A 22769-nucleotide genomic window follows, 5' to 3' on the forward strand; every position below is an offset into this window, starting at 1 on the left:
GTCATCAGAGAGCACTTAGAAGAGAACAACCTTAACTTCAGAAGCTCATAAGTACTGAAAGGATTAAGATTTTTTTAATAGAAGTAATTTACAAATCTGTTTAACTTTCTGGAGCCATTTGATATATATAAAAAAGTTTTTCCCTGGATAACCCCTTTAATAAACATAAATATCAGCTCTGCAGGTTCCCAATAAATAAATAGGGGCATCAACTGGTTATCATGGCAGCCAGTGGCCGCTGAAGACCTTTTGTGTCTGCCCTGGTAGATCTGCTAGTACAGGCAGACAGCTTCAGGCAGGCAGTAGTAGCAGAGCGCTGATTGAACTGATCAATGCAATGTAATAGAATCATATGGATTAGGACAAACAATCTAATAATTGCTAATAAAATAATAAAAAGTTCCTCCCCTAATAAAAATTAAAGGGGTATTCCAGGCAATAATATTTATATATCAACTGGCTCCGGAAAGATAAACAGATTTGTAAGTTACTTCTATTAAAAAATCTTAAACCTTCCAATAGTTATTAGCTTCTGAAGTTTTCTGTCTAACTGCTCAATGATGATGTCACGTCCCGGGAGCTGTGCATGATGGGAGAATATCCCCATAGGAGCTGGACAGCACCCGGGACGTGAGTCATCAGAAAGCAGTTAGACAGAAAACAACAACTCAACTTCAGAAGCTAATAACTATTGGAAGGATTAAGATTTTTTAATAGAAGTAATTTACAAATCTGTTTAACGTTCCGGAGCCAGTTGATATATAAAAAAAGTTTTCGCCTGGAATACCCCTTTAAAATCAGCCCACTCCTATTTTTCAAATAAAAAAAATGTAAATAAACAAGAATAAAGATAAACATATTTGAAAACACCTCATGCAGAAATGCCCAAACTACTAAAAAGTAATGATCCAGCACGGTGAAGGACGTAATTGTAAAAAACAAATTTTAAAAAATGCTAAACACCCACATTTTTTTTTTCTTTTTTTTTTTTTTACCACATACTGTATATATATATATTGGAAACAAAAAAAACAACGAAAATAATAAAAAAAAAAAAGGAATCAAAAAGTCCCAAAATGGTACTGATAAAAACTAAAGATCACGGCTTAAAAATTACAAACAACCCCGTAGGTAGAGATATAAAAAAGTTATGGGGTAAGAGGAGGGCAATTTTATGCATTTTTACTATTTTAAAAAAGTTAAAACAAATTTAAACTCCTCCCCTGGCATGACTTTGGGGCCTTAAAGGGGCACTCCACTGAAAAACATCTTATCCTCTATCCGTCGCGATCCAAGTCTTCAGTACACAGAGCGAACTCTGCTCCATGCCGGATGACTGGGGACTACAGCCGCCACACCCCCTCCACTCATGTCTACTACGTAGCCATCGCGCCCCCTCCCATAGACATGAAATGAGGGGGCGTGGCGTGAGGTCACAAACGCGGAAGCTCCAAGCTTCTGTGTTCCGGATGCCGCTGCCGGACCAGAGATCTCAGGGGTCCCCTTTAGATAGAGAATAAGATGTTTTTCAGCAGAGTTCCCCTTTAATGCTCAACCTTCTTTTTTTTTTTTTTACCCCTGTTGCTCTCCAAGTGCTAACTTTATTTATAGTAATGATAATAATGATAATAATAATGATGATGATGATGAAAGTAATAATAATAATAGTACTGATCATAATGATGATGATGATAGTAGTAGTAATAATAGCACTGATAATAATAATGATGATAATATTAATAGTAATGATAATAATAATGATGATGATAGTAGTAGTAATAATAGTACTGATAATATTGATAACAATAATAATGATGATAATAATAATAATGATGATAATAATAATAATAATAATAATGATGATAATAATAATGATGATAATAATAATAATGATGATAATAATAATGATGATAATAATAATAATAATAATGATAATAATAATAATGATAATAATAATAATGATGATAATATTAATAGTAATAGTACTGATAATAATAATAATAATAATAATAATGATGATGATAATATTAATAGTAATAGTACTGATAATAATAATGATGATAATAATAATAATAATAATAATAATAATGATGATAATAATAATAATAATAATAATAATGATGATGATGATAATATTAATAGTAATAGTACTGATAATAATAATGATAATATTAATAGTAATAGTACTGATAATAATAATTATGATAATATTAATAGTAATAGTACTGATAATAATAATGATGATAATAATAATAATAATGATGATAATATTAATAGTAATAGTACTGATAATAATAATGATGATAATATTAATAGTAATAGTACTGATAATAATAATGATGATAATAATAATAATAATGATGATGATAATATTAATAGTAATAATACTGATGATAATAATGATGATAATAATAATAATGATGATAATAATAATAATGATAATAATAATAATAATGATGATGATAATATTAATAGTAATAATACTGATGATAATAATGATGATAATAATAATAATGATGATAATAATAATAATGATAATAATAATAATAATGATGATGATAATATTAATAGTAATAGTACTGATAATAATAATGATGATAATAATAATAATTATGATAATAATAATTACGATGATAATAATAACAGTTATAGTAATAATAATAATAAATATTATTATAATTTAGTAAATATTTCAGTGGTTGTTTCTTCTTTTCTCTTATAATTTCCTGGATGTTTTATGATCATTACAGCCGGATATTGATACTTTGTTTTTCTAATCTGTTTCTTATTCCTGGCTGTTATTTTTTCATGCTTTATACATCATTAGGGGGGCAGCCATATTGCCTGCGGGTCTGCTCTGCTAACAGCATTTGGGGCCCATGCACACTAAGGAGATTCATGGAGGTACAGTCATGGCCGTAAATATTGGCACCCCTGAGATTGTTCTAGAAAATGAAGTATTCCTCACAGAAAAGGATTGCAGTAACACATGTTTATTCCCTTTGTGTGTATTGGAACTAAACCAAAAAAGGAGGAAAAAAAGCAAATTGGACATAATGTCACCAAACTCCAAAAATGGTCTGGACAAAATTATTGGCACCTTTCAAAATTCTGGATAATTAAGATTGTTTCAAGCCTGTGATGTTCCTTTATACTCACCTGGGGCAAGTAACAGGTGCGGGCAATATAAAAATCACACCTGAAAGCAGATAAAAAGGAGAGAAGTTCACTTAGTCTTTGCATTGTGTGTCTGTGTGTGCCACATTAAGCATAGACAACAGAAAGAGGAGAAGAGAACTGTCTGAGGACTTGAGAACCAAAATTGTGGGAAAATATCAACAATCTCAAGGTTACAAGTCCATCTCCAGAGATCTAGATTTGTCTTTGTCCACAGTGCGCAACATTATCAAGAAGTTTGCAACCCATGGCACTGTAGCTAATCTCCCTGGGCGTGGACGGAAGGGAGAAATTGATGAAAGGTGTCAATACAAGATAGTCCGGATGGTGGATAAGCAGCCCCAAACAAGTTCCAAAGATATTCAAGCTGTTCTGCAGGCTCAGGGAGCATCAGTGTCAGCGCGAACTATCCGTCCACATTTATATGAAATGAAACGCTATGGAGGAGACCCAGGAGGACCCCACTATGGAGGAGACCCAGGAGGACCCCACTATGGAGGAGACCCAGGAGGGCCCCACTATGGAGGAGACCCAGGAGGACCCCACTATGGAGGAGACCCAGGAAGACCCCACTATCGAGGAGACCCAGGAGGACCCCACTATGGAGGACCCAGGAGGACCCCACTATGGAGGATACCCTGGAGGACCCCACTATGGAGGAGACCCAGGAGGACCCCACTATGGAGGACCCAGGAGGACCCCACTATGGAGGAGACCCAGGAGAACCCCACTATGGAGGACCCAGGAGAACCCCACTATGGAGGAGACCCGGGAGGAGACCCCACTATGGAGGAGACCCAGGAGGACCCCACTATGGAGGAGACCCAGGAGGACCCCCACTATGGGAGGAGACCCAGGAGGACCCCACTATGGAGGAGACCCAGGAGGACCCCACTATGGAGGAGACCCAGGAGGACCCCACTATGGAGGAGACTCAGGAGGACCCCACTATGGAGGAGACTCAGGAGGACCCCACTATGGAGGAGACCCAGGAGGACCCCACTGCTGACACAGAGACATAAAAAAGCAAGACTACATTTTGCCAAAATGAACTTGAGTAACCAAAAACCAAAAGATAGAGCTTTTTGGAAAAGAACATCCTTCTACTGTTTACTGAGACCTACAAAGAAAAGAACACAGTACCTACAGTGACATATGGGGGAGGTCAGTGATGTTTTGGGTTGTTTTGCTGCCTCTGGCACTGGGGGCCTTGAATGTGTACAAGACATCATGAAATCTCAGGATTACCAATGGATTTTGGGTCGCACTGTACAGCCCAGTGTCAGAAAGCTGGGTTTGCGTCCGAGATCTTGGGTCTTCCAGCAGGACAATGACCCCAAACATACGTCAAAAAGCCCCCAGAAATGGAGGACAACAAACTGCTGGAGAATTCTGAAGTGTCAGCAATGAGTCCAGATCTAAATCCCATTGATCACCTGTGGAGAGATCTTATAATTACTGTTGGGAAAAGGCGCCTTCCAATAAGAGACCTGGAGCAGTTTGTAAAGGAAGAGTGGTCCAACATTCCGGCTGAGAGGTGTAAGAAGCTTATTGATGGTTATAGGAAGAGTGGTCAAACATTCCGGCTGAGAGGTGTAAAAAGCTTATTGATGGTTATAGGAAGACACTGATTTTTGTTATTTTTTGTCCAAACGGTGTGCAACCAAATATTAAGTTAAGGGTGCCAATAATTTTGTCCAGACCATTTTTGGAGTTTGGTGACATTATGTCCAATTTGCTTTTTTCCTCCCTTTTTTGGTTTAGTTCCAATACACACAAAGGGAATAAACGTGTGTATAGCAAAACATGTGTTACTGCAATCCTTTCCTGTGAGAAATACTTCATTTTCTAGAAAAATTTCAGGGGTGCCAACATTTACGGCCATGACTGTAGTTCCTCTCTGAATTTCAACAGCGGATCCACCCCACCCGAAACTGATACGTAACTTTAGAGCGGAAATAAGCATCTGAAGTAAAAGTCCCACTGACTAAGAGTCTATTCACATGGCGTAATCTCCGCAAGCGGAACTTCTGAAGCGTCGGGAGTGCGGAATCCCATAGAAGTGTATTGGGCTTTCATTTGAGGTGGAATTCTGCCAGCGGTGGAGATTACGCCGGTGAATAGACCCTTAGACATTCTTAGCCAAAATTCCTTAGTTTGCATGAGCTCTTAGAAATATGCTTTACAGCAACCACATGAGGGCTCAAAACTGACCCCTGTGGTCCCCACACAACCAGTCACCCAATCAGAGTATGTACTGTTCATAACCACCCTCTGTCTCCTATCCCTGAGCCAGTTACTTACCCACTTACACATGTCCCCCCCCCCCCCAGCCCAATCCTTCTCATTGTATGTACTAGGGATCGACCGATATCGTTTTTTTAGGGCCGATACCGATAATCGGTGGAGGTCAGGGCCGATAGCCAATAACTTATACCGGTATTCCGGTATAAATTATCGGCTATTTATCCCCTTGCGACACCGCTGCAGATCACTGATTTAAAACGGGCGCTTTAAATCAATGCACTGCAGCGGCTTTTGCGGTGCCATAGGCCGCCGCCGCCACCCGCTTCTCTCCCCCTGCCTGTCCGGGGGTCCTGAGACCTATCACCGCCACCGATCCCCCCGCCGCGCCCCACCGCGCCTAGGGGTGCCTCCAGCTGTTGCAAAACTACTACTCCCAGCATGCTGGGAGTTATAGTTTTGCAACAGCTGGAGGGCCTACTGTAGGTATAGTATATTATACAGACCCCTGTACATCCCAAAACCCTGACTCACCTTCCCAGTTGCTGCAGGGACCGTCCGGGGAGGGTGGTCCGGCGGAATTCCGGGTGGAGGGTGAAATGGTCCAGGCTGTCCTTCTTCTCCGGGGGTCCTCTTCTCCACTCCGGGCAGGCTCCGGCCTAGTAATGCTGCATAGACGCCGCTGCGCAGCGACGCACCTGACGTCACGGCGTAGCGGCGTCTATGCAGCATACTAGGCCGGAGCCTGCCCGGAGTGGAGAAGAGGACCCCTGGAGAAGGAAAGCCCGGACCGGTTCATCCTTCACCCGGAATGCCGCCGGACACTACAGGAAGGATGGATGGCCTGGACCACCTCCATTACGGGTAAGTAAAATTTTTTTTATTGACTCGGAGGGTGGGGGAGGGGCCCGACCGGTATAGCGGTATGGGCAAAAATTCATACAGTGGGAGAAAAAAACAACGGTATCCGGCTCATACCGGTATACCGCCCAGCACTACGGTGGGGGGTGCGACGCTGTGCGGTGGGTCGGGGGAGCGGTCGCTGTGCGGTGGGTCGGGGGGGGGGGGGTCGATCGTGGTGGGGCGGTCGCGGTGCGGGGCATTATCGGCTTATCGGCAAGGTAATTGCCGATACTGATAATGCCCAAATCGTGATTATCGCCTGATAATATCGGCCATACTGATAATCGGTCGATCCCTAGTATGTACCAACCTTTTATGCGGCACCAGATCAAATGCTTTGGAAAAATGAAGAAATACTTCTCAACACAGGAATGGCAATCCAAGAAGAAGGAGCCGTATGGTATGGAAATTAAAGGGGTATCCATAGGATAGGGGATAAGATGTCTGATCGAGGGGGTCCCGCCACTGGGGACCCCCCGTGATCTCAGCTGCGGCACCCCAGACATCTAGTGAACTTCGCTCCGTGCCGGATAGCTGGCGATGCAGGGTGGAGGCTAGTGACGTCATGGTCACACCCCACTCGGCACGTCACGGCCATGCCCCCTTAATGCAAGTCTACACGCATTGAGGGAGCGGGACGTGACATCATGAGGGGGCAGGGCTATGAGGTCACAAGCTCCCGGCCCCGGCTCCAGCATTCGGAACAGTTTGTTTCAAACGCTGAGCAGCGGAGTTCCCCTTTACTCCCCTTTAATCCAAGTATGTTTAACCCCTTAAGGACCAGGCCAATTTTATTTTTGCGTTTTCGTTTTTTCCTCCTCGTCTTCTAAAATCCATAACTCTTATATATTTCCATTCACAGACCCGTATGAGGGCTTGTTTTTTGCGTGACCAGTTGTACTTTGCAATGACATCACTCATTTTACCCAAAACTGTATGGTAAACTGAAAAAAAAATGTTTTTGTGTAAGGAAATTTTAACGAAAATCATAACTTAGCAAATTTGGGGGGTTTTGTTTTCCCGCTGTACACTTTAAAAAAAAAAACATATCATTTTTACCGTATTCTCTGGGTCAATATGAATAAAATGATCCCCCATGGTTACATCCTTTTCTATTATTGTACTGTATTTTAGAAAAACCCAAACTTTTTTTTACAAAATCAATACGTTTAAAAATGGCTCTATTTTGACACCTCTAACTTTCTTATTTTTCCATATTCAGGGATGTGTGAGGGCTAATTTTTTGCGCCATGATCTGTAGTTTGTTTTAGTACCACGTTTGCGTATATGTGACTTTTTGATCGCTTTTTATGAAATTTTTTTGCAGTTTGACGTGACAAGAAAGCTGACATTTTTTACTTTTTTATTTTGTGTTTACGCCGTTCACTGTAGGGGATCATTAACACTATATTTTTATAGTTCAGACATTTACGCATGTGACAATACCAAATATGTTTATTATTTATCTTTTTTTTACGCTTTTGTGTATTAATATGGGGAAAAGGGGTGATTTTAAACTTTATTGGGGGAGGACTTTTTTCTAATTTATTTTCCCGTTTTTTAAACTCTTTTTTAAATTTATTTTACACTATAAATAGTTGCCTACATAAATTTGATTGCTAATACTGTTCAGTGCTATGCATAGGGCATAGCACTGATCAGTATTATCGGCGACACTAAACTGATCAAAGAGCAAACTACACTCCCCACTGCAAACATGGAGGGACATCAATACCAAAGCCAAATAGACAACTAGCCAGCGGGCACACACCACCATGTAATCAGGATACTGGCCATGAAGAAAATAGAAATAAAATACACGGAACACTAGACTGAAAACCAGATGAGTCTGAATAGACTCCACAGAAAACATCAAAAGCCAAACTCCAAAACATGGAGGAATACAGGTCAGGCTACCAAACTGGAACAATACAAAACCAAACTCCATAACATGGAGGAAAACAGGTCAGGACTCCAAACAGGAATACTAAATACAGAGCACAGGTACAAGCAAGACACAAAGTGTGAATACAGACTAAGATATGACAAGGTACTAAAAGCAGACAGATGTACATAAAACCAAGCAGACTAAAATCAATATCATAAACAGGAATCAACCATGGTTAAAACTCAGACAAACAGACATACTAAAACAGTCATAGTCAGAGTAAGAACTAATCATCAGCCATAGCAAAGGTAAAATTAATAACAAGCAGAGTTCAGCAGAGCTCGAATTTACATAGTCCTGCCCGAGTTCCCATTGGCTAATAGCATTAACTATTCCCTAACCAGAAAGAATAGCACAGAAAACATTCATACATAAAAACAAGGTCTGAACAAGACTTAAAACAGAAAAAAAGCAAAAACACAGAAATGGACATTACAGTAAGATCATCACAAGATTCCTCACAGATCTTCCTAGAAGCTACCTGAAGGGGTGGAGCCATGAAGAGTAGGGGAAAAGATACACAGGTGCCTTATTTGATTAAGTTACCTAATTTATAATGTGGATGGAATGATATCATGTAGATGAGCAGAACTGGCTTTCTATAATCTCCATGATGAAATGGTAAAGTTAGTATACAGACCACTTTTCCTTCTACTGCAGATGAATGGGGCGTGTCTTATGGGGATCAATGCAATCACATATTGCATATAGCATAGTCTATGAATCTTTCTCTGCTCCACCACATGATATAATAATTCCCATGAGGAAACTTAAAGGGGTATTCCAGGATTTTTTTTAATTTTACTATGCTACAGGGGCTGTAAAGTTAGTGTAGTTCATAATATAGTGTCTGTACCTGTGTGTGACTGTTTTCTTACAATTCTTCTGTTATTTTTACCCCACTATTTATTTTTACCAGCATACAAAACGACTGTTGTCTCAGATTTTTCGAAGCTTGCAATGCGGCCGAGACCTGACTCACTAGTCAGCTGATGACAGGGAGCCTGTCTGCTTCAAAGGGTGGAGGGATCAATCTGCAACTAATGCAACAGCTGTAGGCACCCTGATTGAAAACCACAGGTCTTTTGTTTCAATGGGTGGGGTGGCTGATGTGTGGGAGGGAGGAAAATAGAATTGTGGGATTTGTAGTAAAAAAACAAACAAAAGTCAAACAGGAAATACAAATTCACAAAAAACTAGCCACAGTGTTATGGTAATCTCACAACATAGCCATTTAGCCCCAAGACAAGCGCAGATCCTTCCTAAGCATGTTGTTACGCCGAGCGCTCCGGGTCCCCGCTCCTCCCCGGAGCGCTCGCAACTTCCTCGCATTTGCAACGCCCCGGTCAGACCTGCTGACCGGGTGCGCTGCAATGTCTCTCTCAGCCGGGATGCGATTCGCGATGCGGGAGGCGCCCGCTCGCGATGCGCATCCCGGCTCACGTACCTGACTCGCTCCCCGTCGGTCTTGTCCCGGCGCGCGCGGCCCCGCTCCTTAGGGCGCGCGCGCGCCGGGTCTCTGCAATTTAAAGGGCCACTGCGCCACTAATTGGCGCAGCAGGCTTAATTAGTGTGTTCACCTGTGCACTCCCTATTTATACATCACTTCCCCTGCACTCCCTTGCCGGATCTTGTTGCCATTGTGCCAGTGAAAGCGTTTCCTTGTGTGTTCCTAGCCTGTGTTCCAGACCTCCTGCCGTTGCCCCTGACTACGATCCTTGCTGCCTGCCCTGACCTTCTGCTACGTCCGACCTTGCTCTTGTCTACTCCCTTGTACCGCGCCTATCTTCAGCAGTCAGAGAGGTTGAGCCGTTGCTGGTGGATACGACCTGGTTGCTACCGCCGCTGCAAGACCATCCCGCTTTGCGGCGGGCTCTGGTGAATACCAGTAGCAACTTAGAACCGGTCCACCAACACGGTCCACGCCAATCCCTCTCTGGCACAGAGGATCCACCTCCAGCCAGCCGAATCGTGACACATGTCCATTACTGCCTGCCAGGTACGTACTAAAATCACCTTATGGTGGAGAAACCCTTTAATTTAAGTTTTCCTAATTATTCTTTTAGTACTGATTCTTAATACCAGAGATAATTGTGGTTAGAACTGGGCAGAGTAATTATTCATAACTCCATGTTATATGTCTAACGATTAGATGCCCATTCGATATCATGTCATGTGAAGTTCTCTTTTCAGAGTAATATCTGTCAAGGACCGAACAGGGGACAGAGAGAGTGAGACCTAAACTTACCCTAAAACATCTCTCCCTGCCTACGTGCCCATCCATCCTAAATGATGGATCGACAACTGGGCGCCGGTCCCTTCCTGCGCTAAAGGGCAGTGGCGTAAAAACACATAATATACATAGCAGATGACAGGCCAGAAATGGAAAACAACTAGACAACCAGATATACCAGACAGAATACAAATACTAACAAGGCAAAATATAAACTCCCAAACAGTTTCATAAACCAGATATCAGATAAACGGCAGACATGATAAAATGAACAAAACTAGGCATGATAAGAGTATACAGCAGAATCCAGGAGATGAAGGGGATAAACAGAAGAACTGAGAGCCAAAACACTAAACTGAACAGGTAGGTTACTAGGTAGGACTATCACAAACAGGTACAAGTACAAAGGACAAAGATCAGATCAACCAAACAGGATATAAATATAGGAAACAGTTCACACTAGGAAATGGAAATATAATACATGAAACACTAGACTAGAATCGGATGAGTCTGAATAGACTCCAGAAGAGGAATAAAACATACAGGGAAAAGGTAACAAGCAAGACTCAGACCTAGTGTGAACACCGACAAAGCTGAACAGACATAATACTAAAACCGACTAATGTAACACAGACTAAAATACAAGGAGCATGCTATATAACCATGGCTAAAAACCCAGATAACACAAGGAAAATGCTCAAGCAGACATAGTCAGAATATAGCACAAACAGACATAGTAGTATTGCACTCAATAACCCGCACCAGAATGCAGGAGAACTCTGGCTAAATAACTCCACCCGAGTTCTCATTCGCTCAGAGCATTAACTATTCCCAATTCAGGTGGAATAGCAAACTACTCTGAACAAACTAGTGTGTGAATACACACCTAAACAGAAAAATACAAAAACAAATAAACGGACATTACAATACCGATGTGATATCTGAACTAACCAACTTCTGTGACTAAGTATAATGTTACAGTGGGGAAAAAAAGTATTTAGTCAGCCACCAATTGTGCAAGTTCTCCCGCATAAAAAGATGAGAGAGGCTGTAATTTCCATCATAGGTTATAACCTCAACTATGAGAGACATAATGAGAAAAAAAAAATCCATAAAATCACATTGTCTGATTTTTAAAGAATTTATTTGCAAATTATGGTGGAAAATAAGTATTTGGTCACCTACAAACAAGATTATTTCTGTCTCTCACAGACCTGTAACTTCTTCTTTAAGAGTCTCCTCTGTCCTCCACTTGTTACCTGTATTAATGGCCCCTGTTTGAACTTGTTATCAGTATAAAAGACACCTGTCCACAACCTCAAACAGTCACACTCCAAACTCCACTATGGCCAAGACCAAAGAGCTGTCGAAGGACACCAGAAACAAAATTGTAGACCTGCACCAGGCTGGGAAGACTGAATCTGCAATAGGCAAGCAGCTTGGTGTGAAGAAATCAACTGTGGGGGCAATTAGAAAATGGAATACATACAAGACCACTGAAAATCTCCCTCGATCTGGGGCTCCACGCAAGATCTCACGCCGTGGTGTCAAAATGATCACAAGAACGGTGAGAAAAAATCCCAAAACCACACGGGGGAACCTAGTGAATGACCTGCAGAGAGCTGGGACCAAAGTAAAAAAGGCTACCATCAGTAACCCATTACGCCGCCAGGGACTTAAATCATGCAGAGCCAGACGTATCCCCCTGCATAAGCCAGTACATGTCCGGGCCCGTCTGAAGTTTGCTAGAGAGCATTTGGATGATCCAGAAGAGGACTGGGAGAATGTCATATGGTCAGATGAAACCAAAGTAGAACGTATTGGGAAAAACTCAACTCATCGTGTTTGGAGGAGAAAGACTGCTGAGTTGCATCCAAAGAATACCATACCTACTGTGAAGCATGGGGGTGGAAACATCATGCTTTGGGGCTGTTTTTCTGCCCCCCACCTGGTCTCCACACCATATATACCACTGCTGCCCCCCACCTGGTCTCCACCCCATACATACCACTGCTGCCCCCCACATGGTCTCCACGCCATACATACCACTGCTGCCCCCCACATGGTCTCCACCCCATACATACCACTGCTGCCCCCCACATGGTCTCCCCCCCCATACATACATACCACTGCTGCCCCCCACATGGTCTCCCCCCCATACATACATACCACTGCTGCCTCCCACCTGGTCTCCACCCCATATATACCACTGCTGCCCCCCACCTGGTCTCCACCCCATACATAAATACCACTGCTGCCCCCCACCTGGTCTCCACCCCATACATACCACTGCTGCCCCCCACCTGGTCTCCACCCCATACATACCACTGCTGCCCCCCCATGGTCTCCCCCCCCCCCCCCATACATACATACCACTGCTGCCCCCCACCTGGTCTCCACCCCATACATACCACTGCTGCCCCTCACCTGGTCTCCACCCAATACATACCACTGCTGCCACCACCTGGTCTCCACCCCATACATACATACCACTGCTGCCCCCCACCTGGTCTCCACCCCATACATACCACTGCTGCCCCTCACCTGGTCTCCACCCCATACATACCACTGCTGCCCCCCACCTGGTCTCCACCCCATACATACCACTGCTGCCACCACCTGGTCTCCACCCCATACATACCACTGCTGGCCCCCCACCTGGTCTCCACCCCATACATACCACTGCTGCCACCACCTGGTCTCCACCCCATACATACATACCACTGCTGCCACCACCTGGTCTCCACCCCATACATACATACGACTGCTGCCCCCCACCTGGTCTCCACCCCATACATACCACTGCTGCCTCCCACATGGTCTCCCCCCCCCCATACATACCACTGCTGCCCCCCACCTGGTCTCCACCCCATACATACCACTGCTGCCCCCCACATGGTCTCCACCCCCCATACGTACCACTGCTGCCCCCCACATGGTCTCCACCCCCCATACATACCACTGCTGCCCCCCACATGGTCTCCACCCCATACATACCACTGCTGCCACCACCTGGTCTCCACCCCCCATACATACCACTGCTGCCCCCCAAATGGTCTCCACCCCATACATACCACTGCTGCCCCCCACCTGGTCTCCACCCCCCATACATACCACTGCTGCCCCCCAAATGGTCTCCACCCCATACATACCACTGCTGCCCCCCACATGGTCTCCCCCCCCCATACATACCACTGCTGCCCCCCTGCCCCCCACATGGTCTCCCCCCCCCCATACAACTGCTGCCCCCCACCTGGTCTCCACCCCATACATACCACTGCTGCCCCTCACCTGGTCTCCACCCCATATATACCACTGCTGCCACCACCTGGTCTCCACCCCATACATACATACCACTGCTGCCCCCCACCTGGTCTCCACCCCATACATACCACTGCTGCCCCCCACCTGGTCTCCACCCCATACATACCACTGCTGCCACCACCTGGTCTCCACCCCATACATACATACCACTGCTGCCCCCACCTGGTCTCCACCCCATACATACCACTGCTGCCCCCCACCTGGTCTCCACCCCATACATACATACCACTGCTGCCCCCCACATGGTCTCCCCCCCACCCCATACATACCACTGCTGCCCCCCACATGGTCTCCCCCCCATACATACCACTGCTGCCCCCCACATGGTCTCCCCCCCCCCCCATACATACCACCACTTCCCCTCAGTTTTCTCTACCCCATGCATGCCACTGCTACTACCACATGGTCTCCACCCCACATACACCACTGCTGCCCCCCACCATGGTCTCCACCCCATACACACCACTGCTGCCCCCCACATGGTCTCCACCCCACATACACCACTGCTGCCCCCCACCATGGTCTCCCCCCATACATACATACCACTGCTGCCCCCCACCATGGTCTCCCCCCCACATACACCACTGCTGCCCCCCACCATGGTCTCCACCCCACATACACCACTGCTGCCCCCCACATGGTCTCCACCCCATACACACCACTGCTGCCCCCCACATGGTCTCCACCCCACATACACCACTGCTGCCCCCCACATGGTCTCCACCCCATACACACCACTGCTGCCCCCCACATGGTCTCCACCCCACATACACCACTGCTGCCCCCCACATGGTCTCCACCCCATACACACCACTGCTGCCCCCCACCATGGTCTCCACCCCACATACACCACTGCTGCCCCCCACATGGTCTCCCCCCATACATACATACCACTGCTGCCCCCCACATGGTCTCCCCCCCACATACACCACTGCTGCCCCCCACATGGTCTATATCCCCCAGAAACAACCTAATACATGTGCCAATCCCAGACATGGCACCCAACCAAACAGAAGGCCCCACCATCATGTTCACACCTACTGTATTTGCCGCAGATTTTATGCTACAGATTTTGTACCAATAAATAAGTAATCAAATCTGCAGCATGAAATCCACAATAAAAATAGTGCGTGTGAACATAGCCCAAAAAGGCAAAGACAGGCAAAAACATAACACATAAAATATCCGACAGATATAGAGGGGCGCTGGGCTGGACAACCTCCGCTCCTCACCCAAAGCATAAAACATCATGGAGACTAGTCTATATCTCTCCAGAGTGTGGACCTCCAGATAATGCAAAACTACAACTCCCAGCATGCCTGGACAGCCTTTGGCTGTCCGGGCATGCTGGGAGTTGTAGTTTTGCAACATCTGGAGGTCCGCACTTTGGAGACCACTGGTCTGAACTCATGCATTATGTGAAATTATACATATTTCTAATGTGGAAGCGTTTTACAAAATGTCCTGTTTAAGAGATATAAGGGGGAGATTTATCAAAACCCGTCCAGAGGAAAAGTTGTCCAGTTGCCCATAGCAACCAATCAGATCGCTGCTTTCATTTTTTGAAAAGTCTTCTGGAAAATGAAAGCAGCGATCTGATTGGTTGCTATGGGAAACTCAGCAACATTTCCTCTGGACGGGTTTTGATAAATCTCCCCCATAGACTTCCAAATCCTCCATGTGCTTTGATAACCGTTGCCCTAGGTTACGACCTACTAAGATAGGTCGCACATGCTCAGTTCAAACGCAATCCCTTCAAAAGGACCCGCAGCCAGTGTCCAATGTGGATGCAAGCCTAGGGGATTGTGGGAAAGGGCCTGCACTGTTGCCTGGCAACATCAGGGTCACAGTTCAGGGAGGAGACCAGGAAGTGATCAGATCCATGGGGATAGATAGATAGATTGATAGATAGATAGATATGAGATAGATATGAGATAGATAGATATGAGATAGATAGATATGAGATAGATAGATAGATAGATAGATATGAGATAGATAGATATGAGATAGATAGATATGAGATAGATATGAGATAGATAGATAGATATGAGATAGATAGATAGATATGATATAGATAGATAGATAGATAGATAGATATGAGATAGATAGATATGAGATAGATAGATAGATATGAGATAGATATGAGATAGATAGATATGAGATAGATAGATATGAGAGAGATAGATAGATAGATAGATAGATAGATAGATAGATATGAGATAAATAGATATGAGATAGATAGATATGAGATAGATAGATAGATAGATAGATAGATATGAGATAGATTGATAGATATGAGATAGATAGATAGATAGATATGAGATAGATAGATAGATAGATAGATATGAGATAGATAGATAGATAGATATGGGATAGATAGATAGATATGAGATAGATAGACAGATATGAGATAGATAGATAGATATGAGATAGATATGAGATAGATAGATAGATAGATAGATAGATAGATAGATAGATAGATATGAGATAGATAGATATGAGATAGATAGATAGATAGATAGATAGATATGAGATAGATATGAGATAGATATGAGATAGATAGATAGATAGATATGAGATAGATAGATAGATATGAGATAGATAGATATGAGATAGATAGATAGATAGATATGAGATAGATAGATATGAGATAGATAGATATGAGATAGATAGATAGATAGATAGATAGATAGATATGAGATAGATATGAGATAGATATGAGATAGATAGATAGATAGATATGAGATAGATAGATAGATAGATATGAGATAGATATGAGATAGATAGATATGAGATAGATAGATAGATAGATATGAGATAGATAGATATGAGATAGATAGATATGAGATAGATAGATAGATACAAACAGATAAGCAGCAGCAACACCGTTTTAAAGTGCACTATTTGCTGCTGCTTATCTGTTTGTATCTACGTCGACCCCTGGACCTGGGATCTGACTGACGGCACCCGTGCACTTTATTTGGAAAGTGCGGCTTACCTTGTTGTTCACGTAGATAGATAGATATGAGATAGATAGATATGAGATAGATAGATATGAGATAGATAGATAGATAGATATGAGATAGATATGAGATAGATAGATAGATAGATAGATATGAGATAGATAGATAGATAGATATGAGATATAGATAGATATGAGATACATAGATATGAGATAGATAGATAGATAGATAGATATGAGATAGATAGATATGAGATACATAGATATGAGATAGATAGATATGAGATAGATAGATATGAGATAGATATGAGATATATATGAGATAGATATGAGATAGATAGATAGATATGAGATAGATAGATAGATATGAGATAGATAGATAGATAGATAGATATGAGATAGATAGATATGAGATAGATATATAGATAGATAGATAGATAGATAGATATGAGATAGATAGATATGAGATAGATAGATATGAGAGATATATAGATAGATAGATATGAGATAGATAGATAGATATGAGATAGATAGATAGATAGATAGATAGATATGAGATAGATAGATAAATAGATAGATAGATGTGAGATATATAGATAGATATGAGATAGATAGATATGAGATAGATAGATGTGAGATAGATAGATAGATATGAGATAGATAGATAGATAGATAGATAGATAGATAGATATTAGATAGATAGATAAATTTAAGATAGATAGATAGATATGAGATAGATAGATATGAGATAGATAGATAAATGTAAGATAGATAGATAGATAGATAGATAGATATGAGATAGATAGATATGAGATAGATATGAGATAGATAGATAGATAGATAGATATGAGATAGATAGATATGAGATAGATAGATAGATATGAGATAGATAGATAGATAGATATGAGATAGATAGATATGAGATAGATAGATATGAGATAGATAGATATGAGATAGATAGATAGATAGATAGATAGATATGAGATAGATAGATATGAGATAAATAGATAGATATGAGATAGATAGATAGATAGATAGATAGATAGATAGATAGATATGAGATAGATAGATAGATATGAGATAGATAGGAGATAGATAGATAGATAGATATGAGATAGATAGATAGATAGATAGATAGATATGAGATAGATAGATAGATATGAGATAGATAGATAGATAGATAGATAGATAGATATGAGATAGATAGATATGAGATAGATAGATAGATATGAGATAGATAGATATGAGATAGATAGATAGATAGATAGATATGAGATAGATATGAGATAGATAGATAGATATGAGATAGATAGATAGATATGAGATAGATAGATAGATAGATAGATATGAGATAGATAGATAGATAGATAGATATGAGATAGATAGATAGATATGAGATAGATAGATAGATAGATAGATATGAGATAGATATGAGATAGATAGATAGATAGATATGAGATATAGATAGATGGATAGATAGATAGATAGATATGAGATAGATAGATACGAGATAGATAGATAGATAGATATGAGATAGATAGATATGAGATAGATATGAGATAGATAGATAGATAGATAGATAGATAGATATGAGATAGATAGATATGAGATAGATAGATAGATAGATAGATAGATAGATATGCGATAGATAGATAGATATGAGATAGATAGATATGAGATAGATAGATAGATATGAGATAGATAGATAGATATGAGATAGATAGATATGAGATAGATAGATAGATAGATAGATATGAGATAGATAGATATGAGATAGATAGATAGATAGATATGAGATATAGATAGATAGATAGATAGATAGATATGAGGTAGATAGATAGATAGATAGATATGAGATAGATAGATAGATAGATAGATAGATATGAGATAGATAGATATGAGGTAGATAGATAGATAGATAGATAGATATGAGATAGATAGATAGATATGAGATAGATAGATAGATAGATATGAGATAGATAGAGATAGATAGATATGAGATAGATAGATAGATAGATATGAGATATAGATAGATAGATAGATATGAGATAGATAGAGATAGATATATAGATAGATATGAGATAGATAGATAGATAGATAGATATGAGATAGATAGATATGAGATAGATAGATATGAGATAGATAGATATGAGATATAGATAGATAGATAGATAGATATGAGATAGATAGATAGATAGATAGATAGATAGATATGAGATATAGATAGATAGATAGATAGATATGAGATAGATATGAGATAGATAGATAGATATGAGATAGATTGATATGAGATAGATATGAGATAGATAGATAGATAGATAGATAGATATGAGATATAGATAGATGGATAGATAGATAGATAGATAGATAGATAGATAGATAGATCCAGATGATGCAGAGATAGAGATAAGATCAGTATATCCTGTGGGGTCTATGGGCGGGGGAGGGGAGGATGCCCGCCATGGTTTGGTGATGGTGGCCGCAGAGGACTGTATACCGGGCTGTGTATCTGCAGTCGGGGGTCCCCTGGCTCTGGATGTTGGGGGTCGTAGTTTTGGGGGTTACCTGCTCCTGGGAGGGGGTGGCCCTCATAGTCGGCTGCTCCTTCATGGCTGTCATTGTGCGGGAGAGCTTCGTCCGTCGGGTCCTCGGGTGTCAGTCACATCCAGCTCCCGATCATCCCCCGGGGACAGGCGGAGGGGGCACGGACAGCTCCGGGGGGCTCTGCAGTCAGGTGCCAGTGTGGGGAACCCTGGGGATAATCTGCAGCATTCTGCAGCACGTCACATCCAGCCGCTGTCATCCACAGCCTGACACTGACTGCTCAGCCTCCCCCTCCTCCTCCAAGATGGAGCCCCTCCCCCAGTGTGACGTCTGCCCTCCATCCTCCAGTATACAGCTCCTCCAGTATACAGCTCATACCAGTATACAGCCCTCCATCCTCCAGTATACAGCTCCTCCAGTATACAGCTCATACCAGTATACAGCCCTCCATCCTCCAGTATACAGCTCCTCCAGTATACAGCTCATACCAGTATACAGCCCTCCATCCTCCAGTATACAGCTCCTCCGGTATACAGCTCATACCAGTATACAGCCCTCCATCCTCCAGTATACAGCTCCTCCAGTATACAGCTCATACCAGTATACAGCCCTCCATCCTCCAGTATACAGCTCCTCCAGTATACAGCTCATACCAGTATACAGCCCTCCATCCTCCAGTATACAGCTCCTCCAGTATACAGCCCTCCATCCTCCAGTATACAGCTCTCCATTCTCCAGTATACAGCTCCTCCAGTATACAGCTCATACCAGTATACAGCTCATACCAGTATACAGCCCTCCATTCTCCAGTATACAGCTCCTCCATCCTCCAGTATACAGCTCCTCCAGTATACAGCTCATACCAGTATACAGCCCTCCATCCTCCAGTATACAGCCCTCCATCCTCCAGTATACAGCTCCTCCATCCTCCAGTATACAGCTCATACCAGTATACAGCTCATACCAGTATACAGCCCTCCATCCTCCAGTATACAGCTCATAACAGTATACAGCTCATACCAGTATACAGCCCTCCATCCTCCAGTATACAGCTCCTCCGGTATACAGCTCATACCAGTATACAGCCCTCCATCCTCCAGTATACAGCCCTCCATCCTCCAGTATACAGCCCTCCATCCTCCAGTATACAGCCCTCCATCCTCCAGTATACAGCTCCTCCAGTATACAGCTCATACCAGTATACAGCTCCTCCAGTATACAGCTCATACCAGTATACAGCTCTCCATTCTCCAGTATACAGCTCCTCCAGTATACAGCTCATACCAGTATACAGCCCTCCATCCTCCAGTATACAGCTCTCCATTCTCCAGTATACAGCTCCTCCAGTATACAGCTCATACCAGTATACAGCTCATACCAGTATACAGCCCTCCATCCTCCAGTATACAGCTCCTCCATCCTCCAGTATACAGCTCCTCCATCCTCCAGTATACAGCTCCTCCAGTATACAGCTCATACCAGTATACAGCCCTCCATCCTCCAGTATACAGCCCTCCATCCTCCAGTATACAGCTCCTCCATCCTCCAGTATACAGCTCATACCAGTATACAGCTCATACCAGTATACAGCCCTCCATCCTCCAGTATACAGCTCCTCCGGTATACAGCTCATACCAGTATACAGCCCTCCATCCTCCAGTATACAGTCCTCCATCCTCCAGTATACAGCCCTCCATCCTCCAGTATACAGCCCTCCATCCTCCAGTATACAGCCCTCCATCCTCCAGTATACAGCTCCTCCAGTATACAGCTCATACCAGTATACAGCCCTCCATCCTCCAGTATACAGCTCCTCCAGTATACAGCTCATACCAGTATACAGCCCTCCATCCTCCAGTATACAGCTCCTCCAGTATACAGCTCATACCAGTATACAGCTCATACCAGTATACAGCCCTCCATCCTCCAGTATACAGCTCCTCCAGTATACAGCTCATACCAGTATACAGCCCTCCATCCTCCAGTATACAGCTCTCCATCCTCCAGTATACAGCTCCTCCAGTATACAGCTCATACCAGTATACAGCCCTCCATCCTCCAGTATACAGCTCCTCCAGTATACAGCTCATACCAGTATACAGCCCTCCATCCTCCAGTATACAGCCCTCCATCCTCCAGTATACAGCTCCTCCAGTATACAGCTCATACCAGTATACAGCCCTCCATCCTCCAGTATACAGCGCCTCCAGTATACAGCTCATACCAGTATACAGCTCATACCAGTATACAGCCCTCCATCCTCCAGTATACAGCTCCTCCAGTATACAGCTCATACCAGTATACAGCTCTCCATTCTCCAGTATACAGCTCCTCCAGTATACAGCTCATACCAGTATACAGCTCATACCAGTATACAGCTCTCCATCCTCCAGTATACAGCTCCTCCAGTATACAGCTCATACCAGTATACAGCTCATACCAGTATACAGCCCTCCATTCTCCAGTATACAGCCCTCCATCCTCCAGTATACAGCTCATACCAGTATACAGCTCATACCAGTATACAGCCCTCCATTCTCCAGTATACAGCTCCTCCATCCTCCAGTATACAGCTCCTCCAGTATACAGCTCATACCAGTATACAGCCCTCCATCCTCCAGTATACAGCCCTCCATCCTCCAGTATACAGCTCCTCCATCCTCCAGTATACAGCTCATACCAGTATACAGCTCATAACAGTATACAGCTCATACCAGTATACAGCCCTCCATCCTCCAGTATACAGCTCCTCCGGTATACAGCTCATACCAGTATACAGCCCTCCATCCTCCAGTATACAGCCCTCCATCCTCCAGTATACAGCCCTCCATCCTCCAGTATACAGCCCTCCATCCTCCAGTATACAGCTCCTCCAGTATACAGCTCATACCAGTATACAGCTCCTCCAGTATACAGCTCATACCAGTATACAGCTCTCCATTCTCCAGTATACAGCTCCTCCAGTATACAGCTCATACCAGTATACAGCCCTCCATCCTCCAGTATACAGCTCTCCATTCTCCAGTATACAGCTCCTCCAGTATACAGCTCATACCAGTATACAGCTCATACCAGTATACAGCCCTCCATCCTCCAGTATACAGCTCCTCCATCCTCCAGTATACAGCTCCTCCATCCTCCAGTATACAGCTCCTCCAGTATACAGCTCATACCAGTATACAGCCCTCCATCCTCCAGTATACAGCCCTCCATCCTCCAGTATACAGCTCCTCCATCCTCCAGTATACAGCTCATACCAGTATACAGCTCATACCAGTATACAGCCCTCCATCCTCCAGTATACAGCTCCTCCGGTATACAGCTCATACCAGTATACAGCCCTCCATCCTCCAGTATACAGCCCTCCATCCTCCAGTATACAGCCCTCCATCCTCCAGTATACAGCCCTCCATCCTCCAGTATACAGCCCTCCA

The 22769-nt window shown here is 43.1% G+C and overlaps 1 protein-coding gene across 1 annotated transcript in view; it reads right to left on the minus strand.

The window, feature by feature from the left end:
- The window catches only part of DPP10 (dipeptidyl peptidase like 10), a 187333-nt gene extending 167716 nt beyond the window's left edge, over positions 1-19617 (minus strand). The window contains exon 1 of the mRNA XM_056536295.1: positions 19357-19617. Coding sequence (XP_056392270.1) covers positions 19357-19410 — 54 coding nt within the window. The 5' untranslated portion in view covers positions 19411-19617. The remainder of the gene's footprint in view (positions 1-19356) is intronic.
- Between the last annotated feature and the right edge of the window lie 3152 nt (positions 19618-22769).

This window comes from Hyla sarda, chromosome 8 (assembly GCF_029499605.1).
Source record: "Hyla sarda isolate aHylSar1 chromosome 8, aHylSar1.hap1, whole genome shotgun sequence".
Lineage (NCBI taxonomy): Eukaryota > Metazoa > Chordata > Amphibia > Anura > Hylidae > Hyla > Hyla sarda.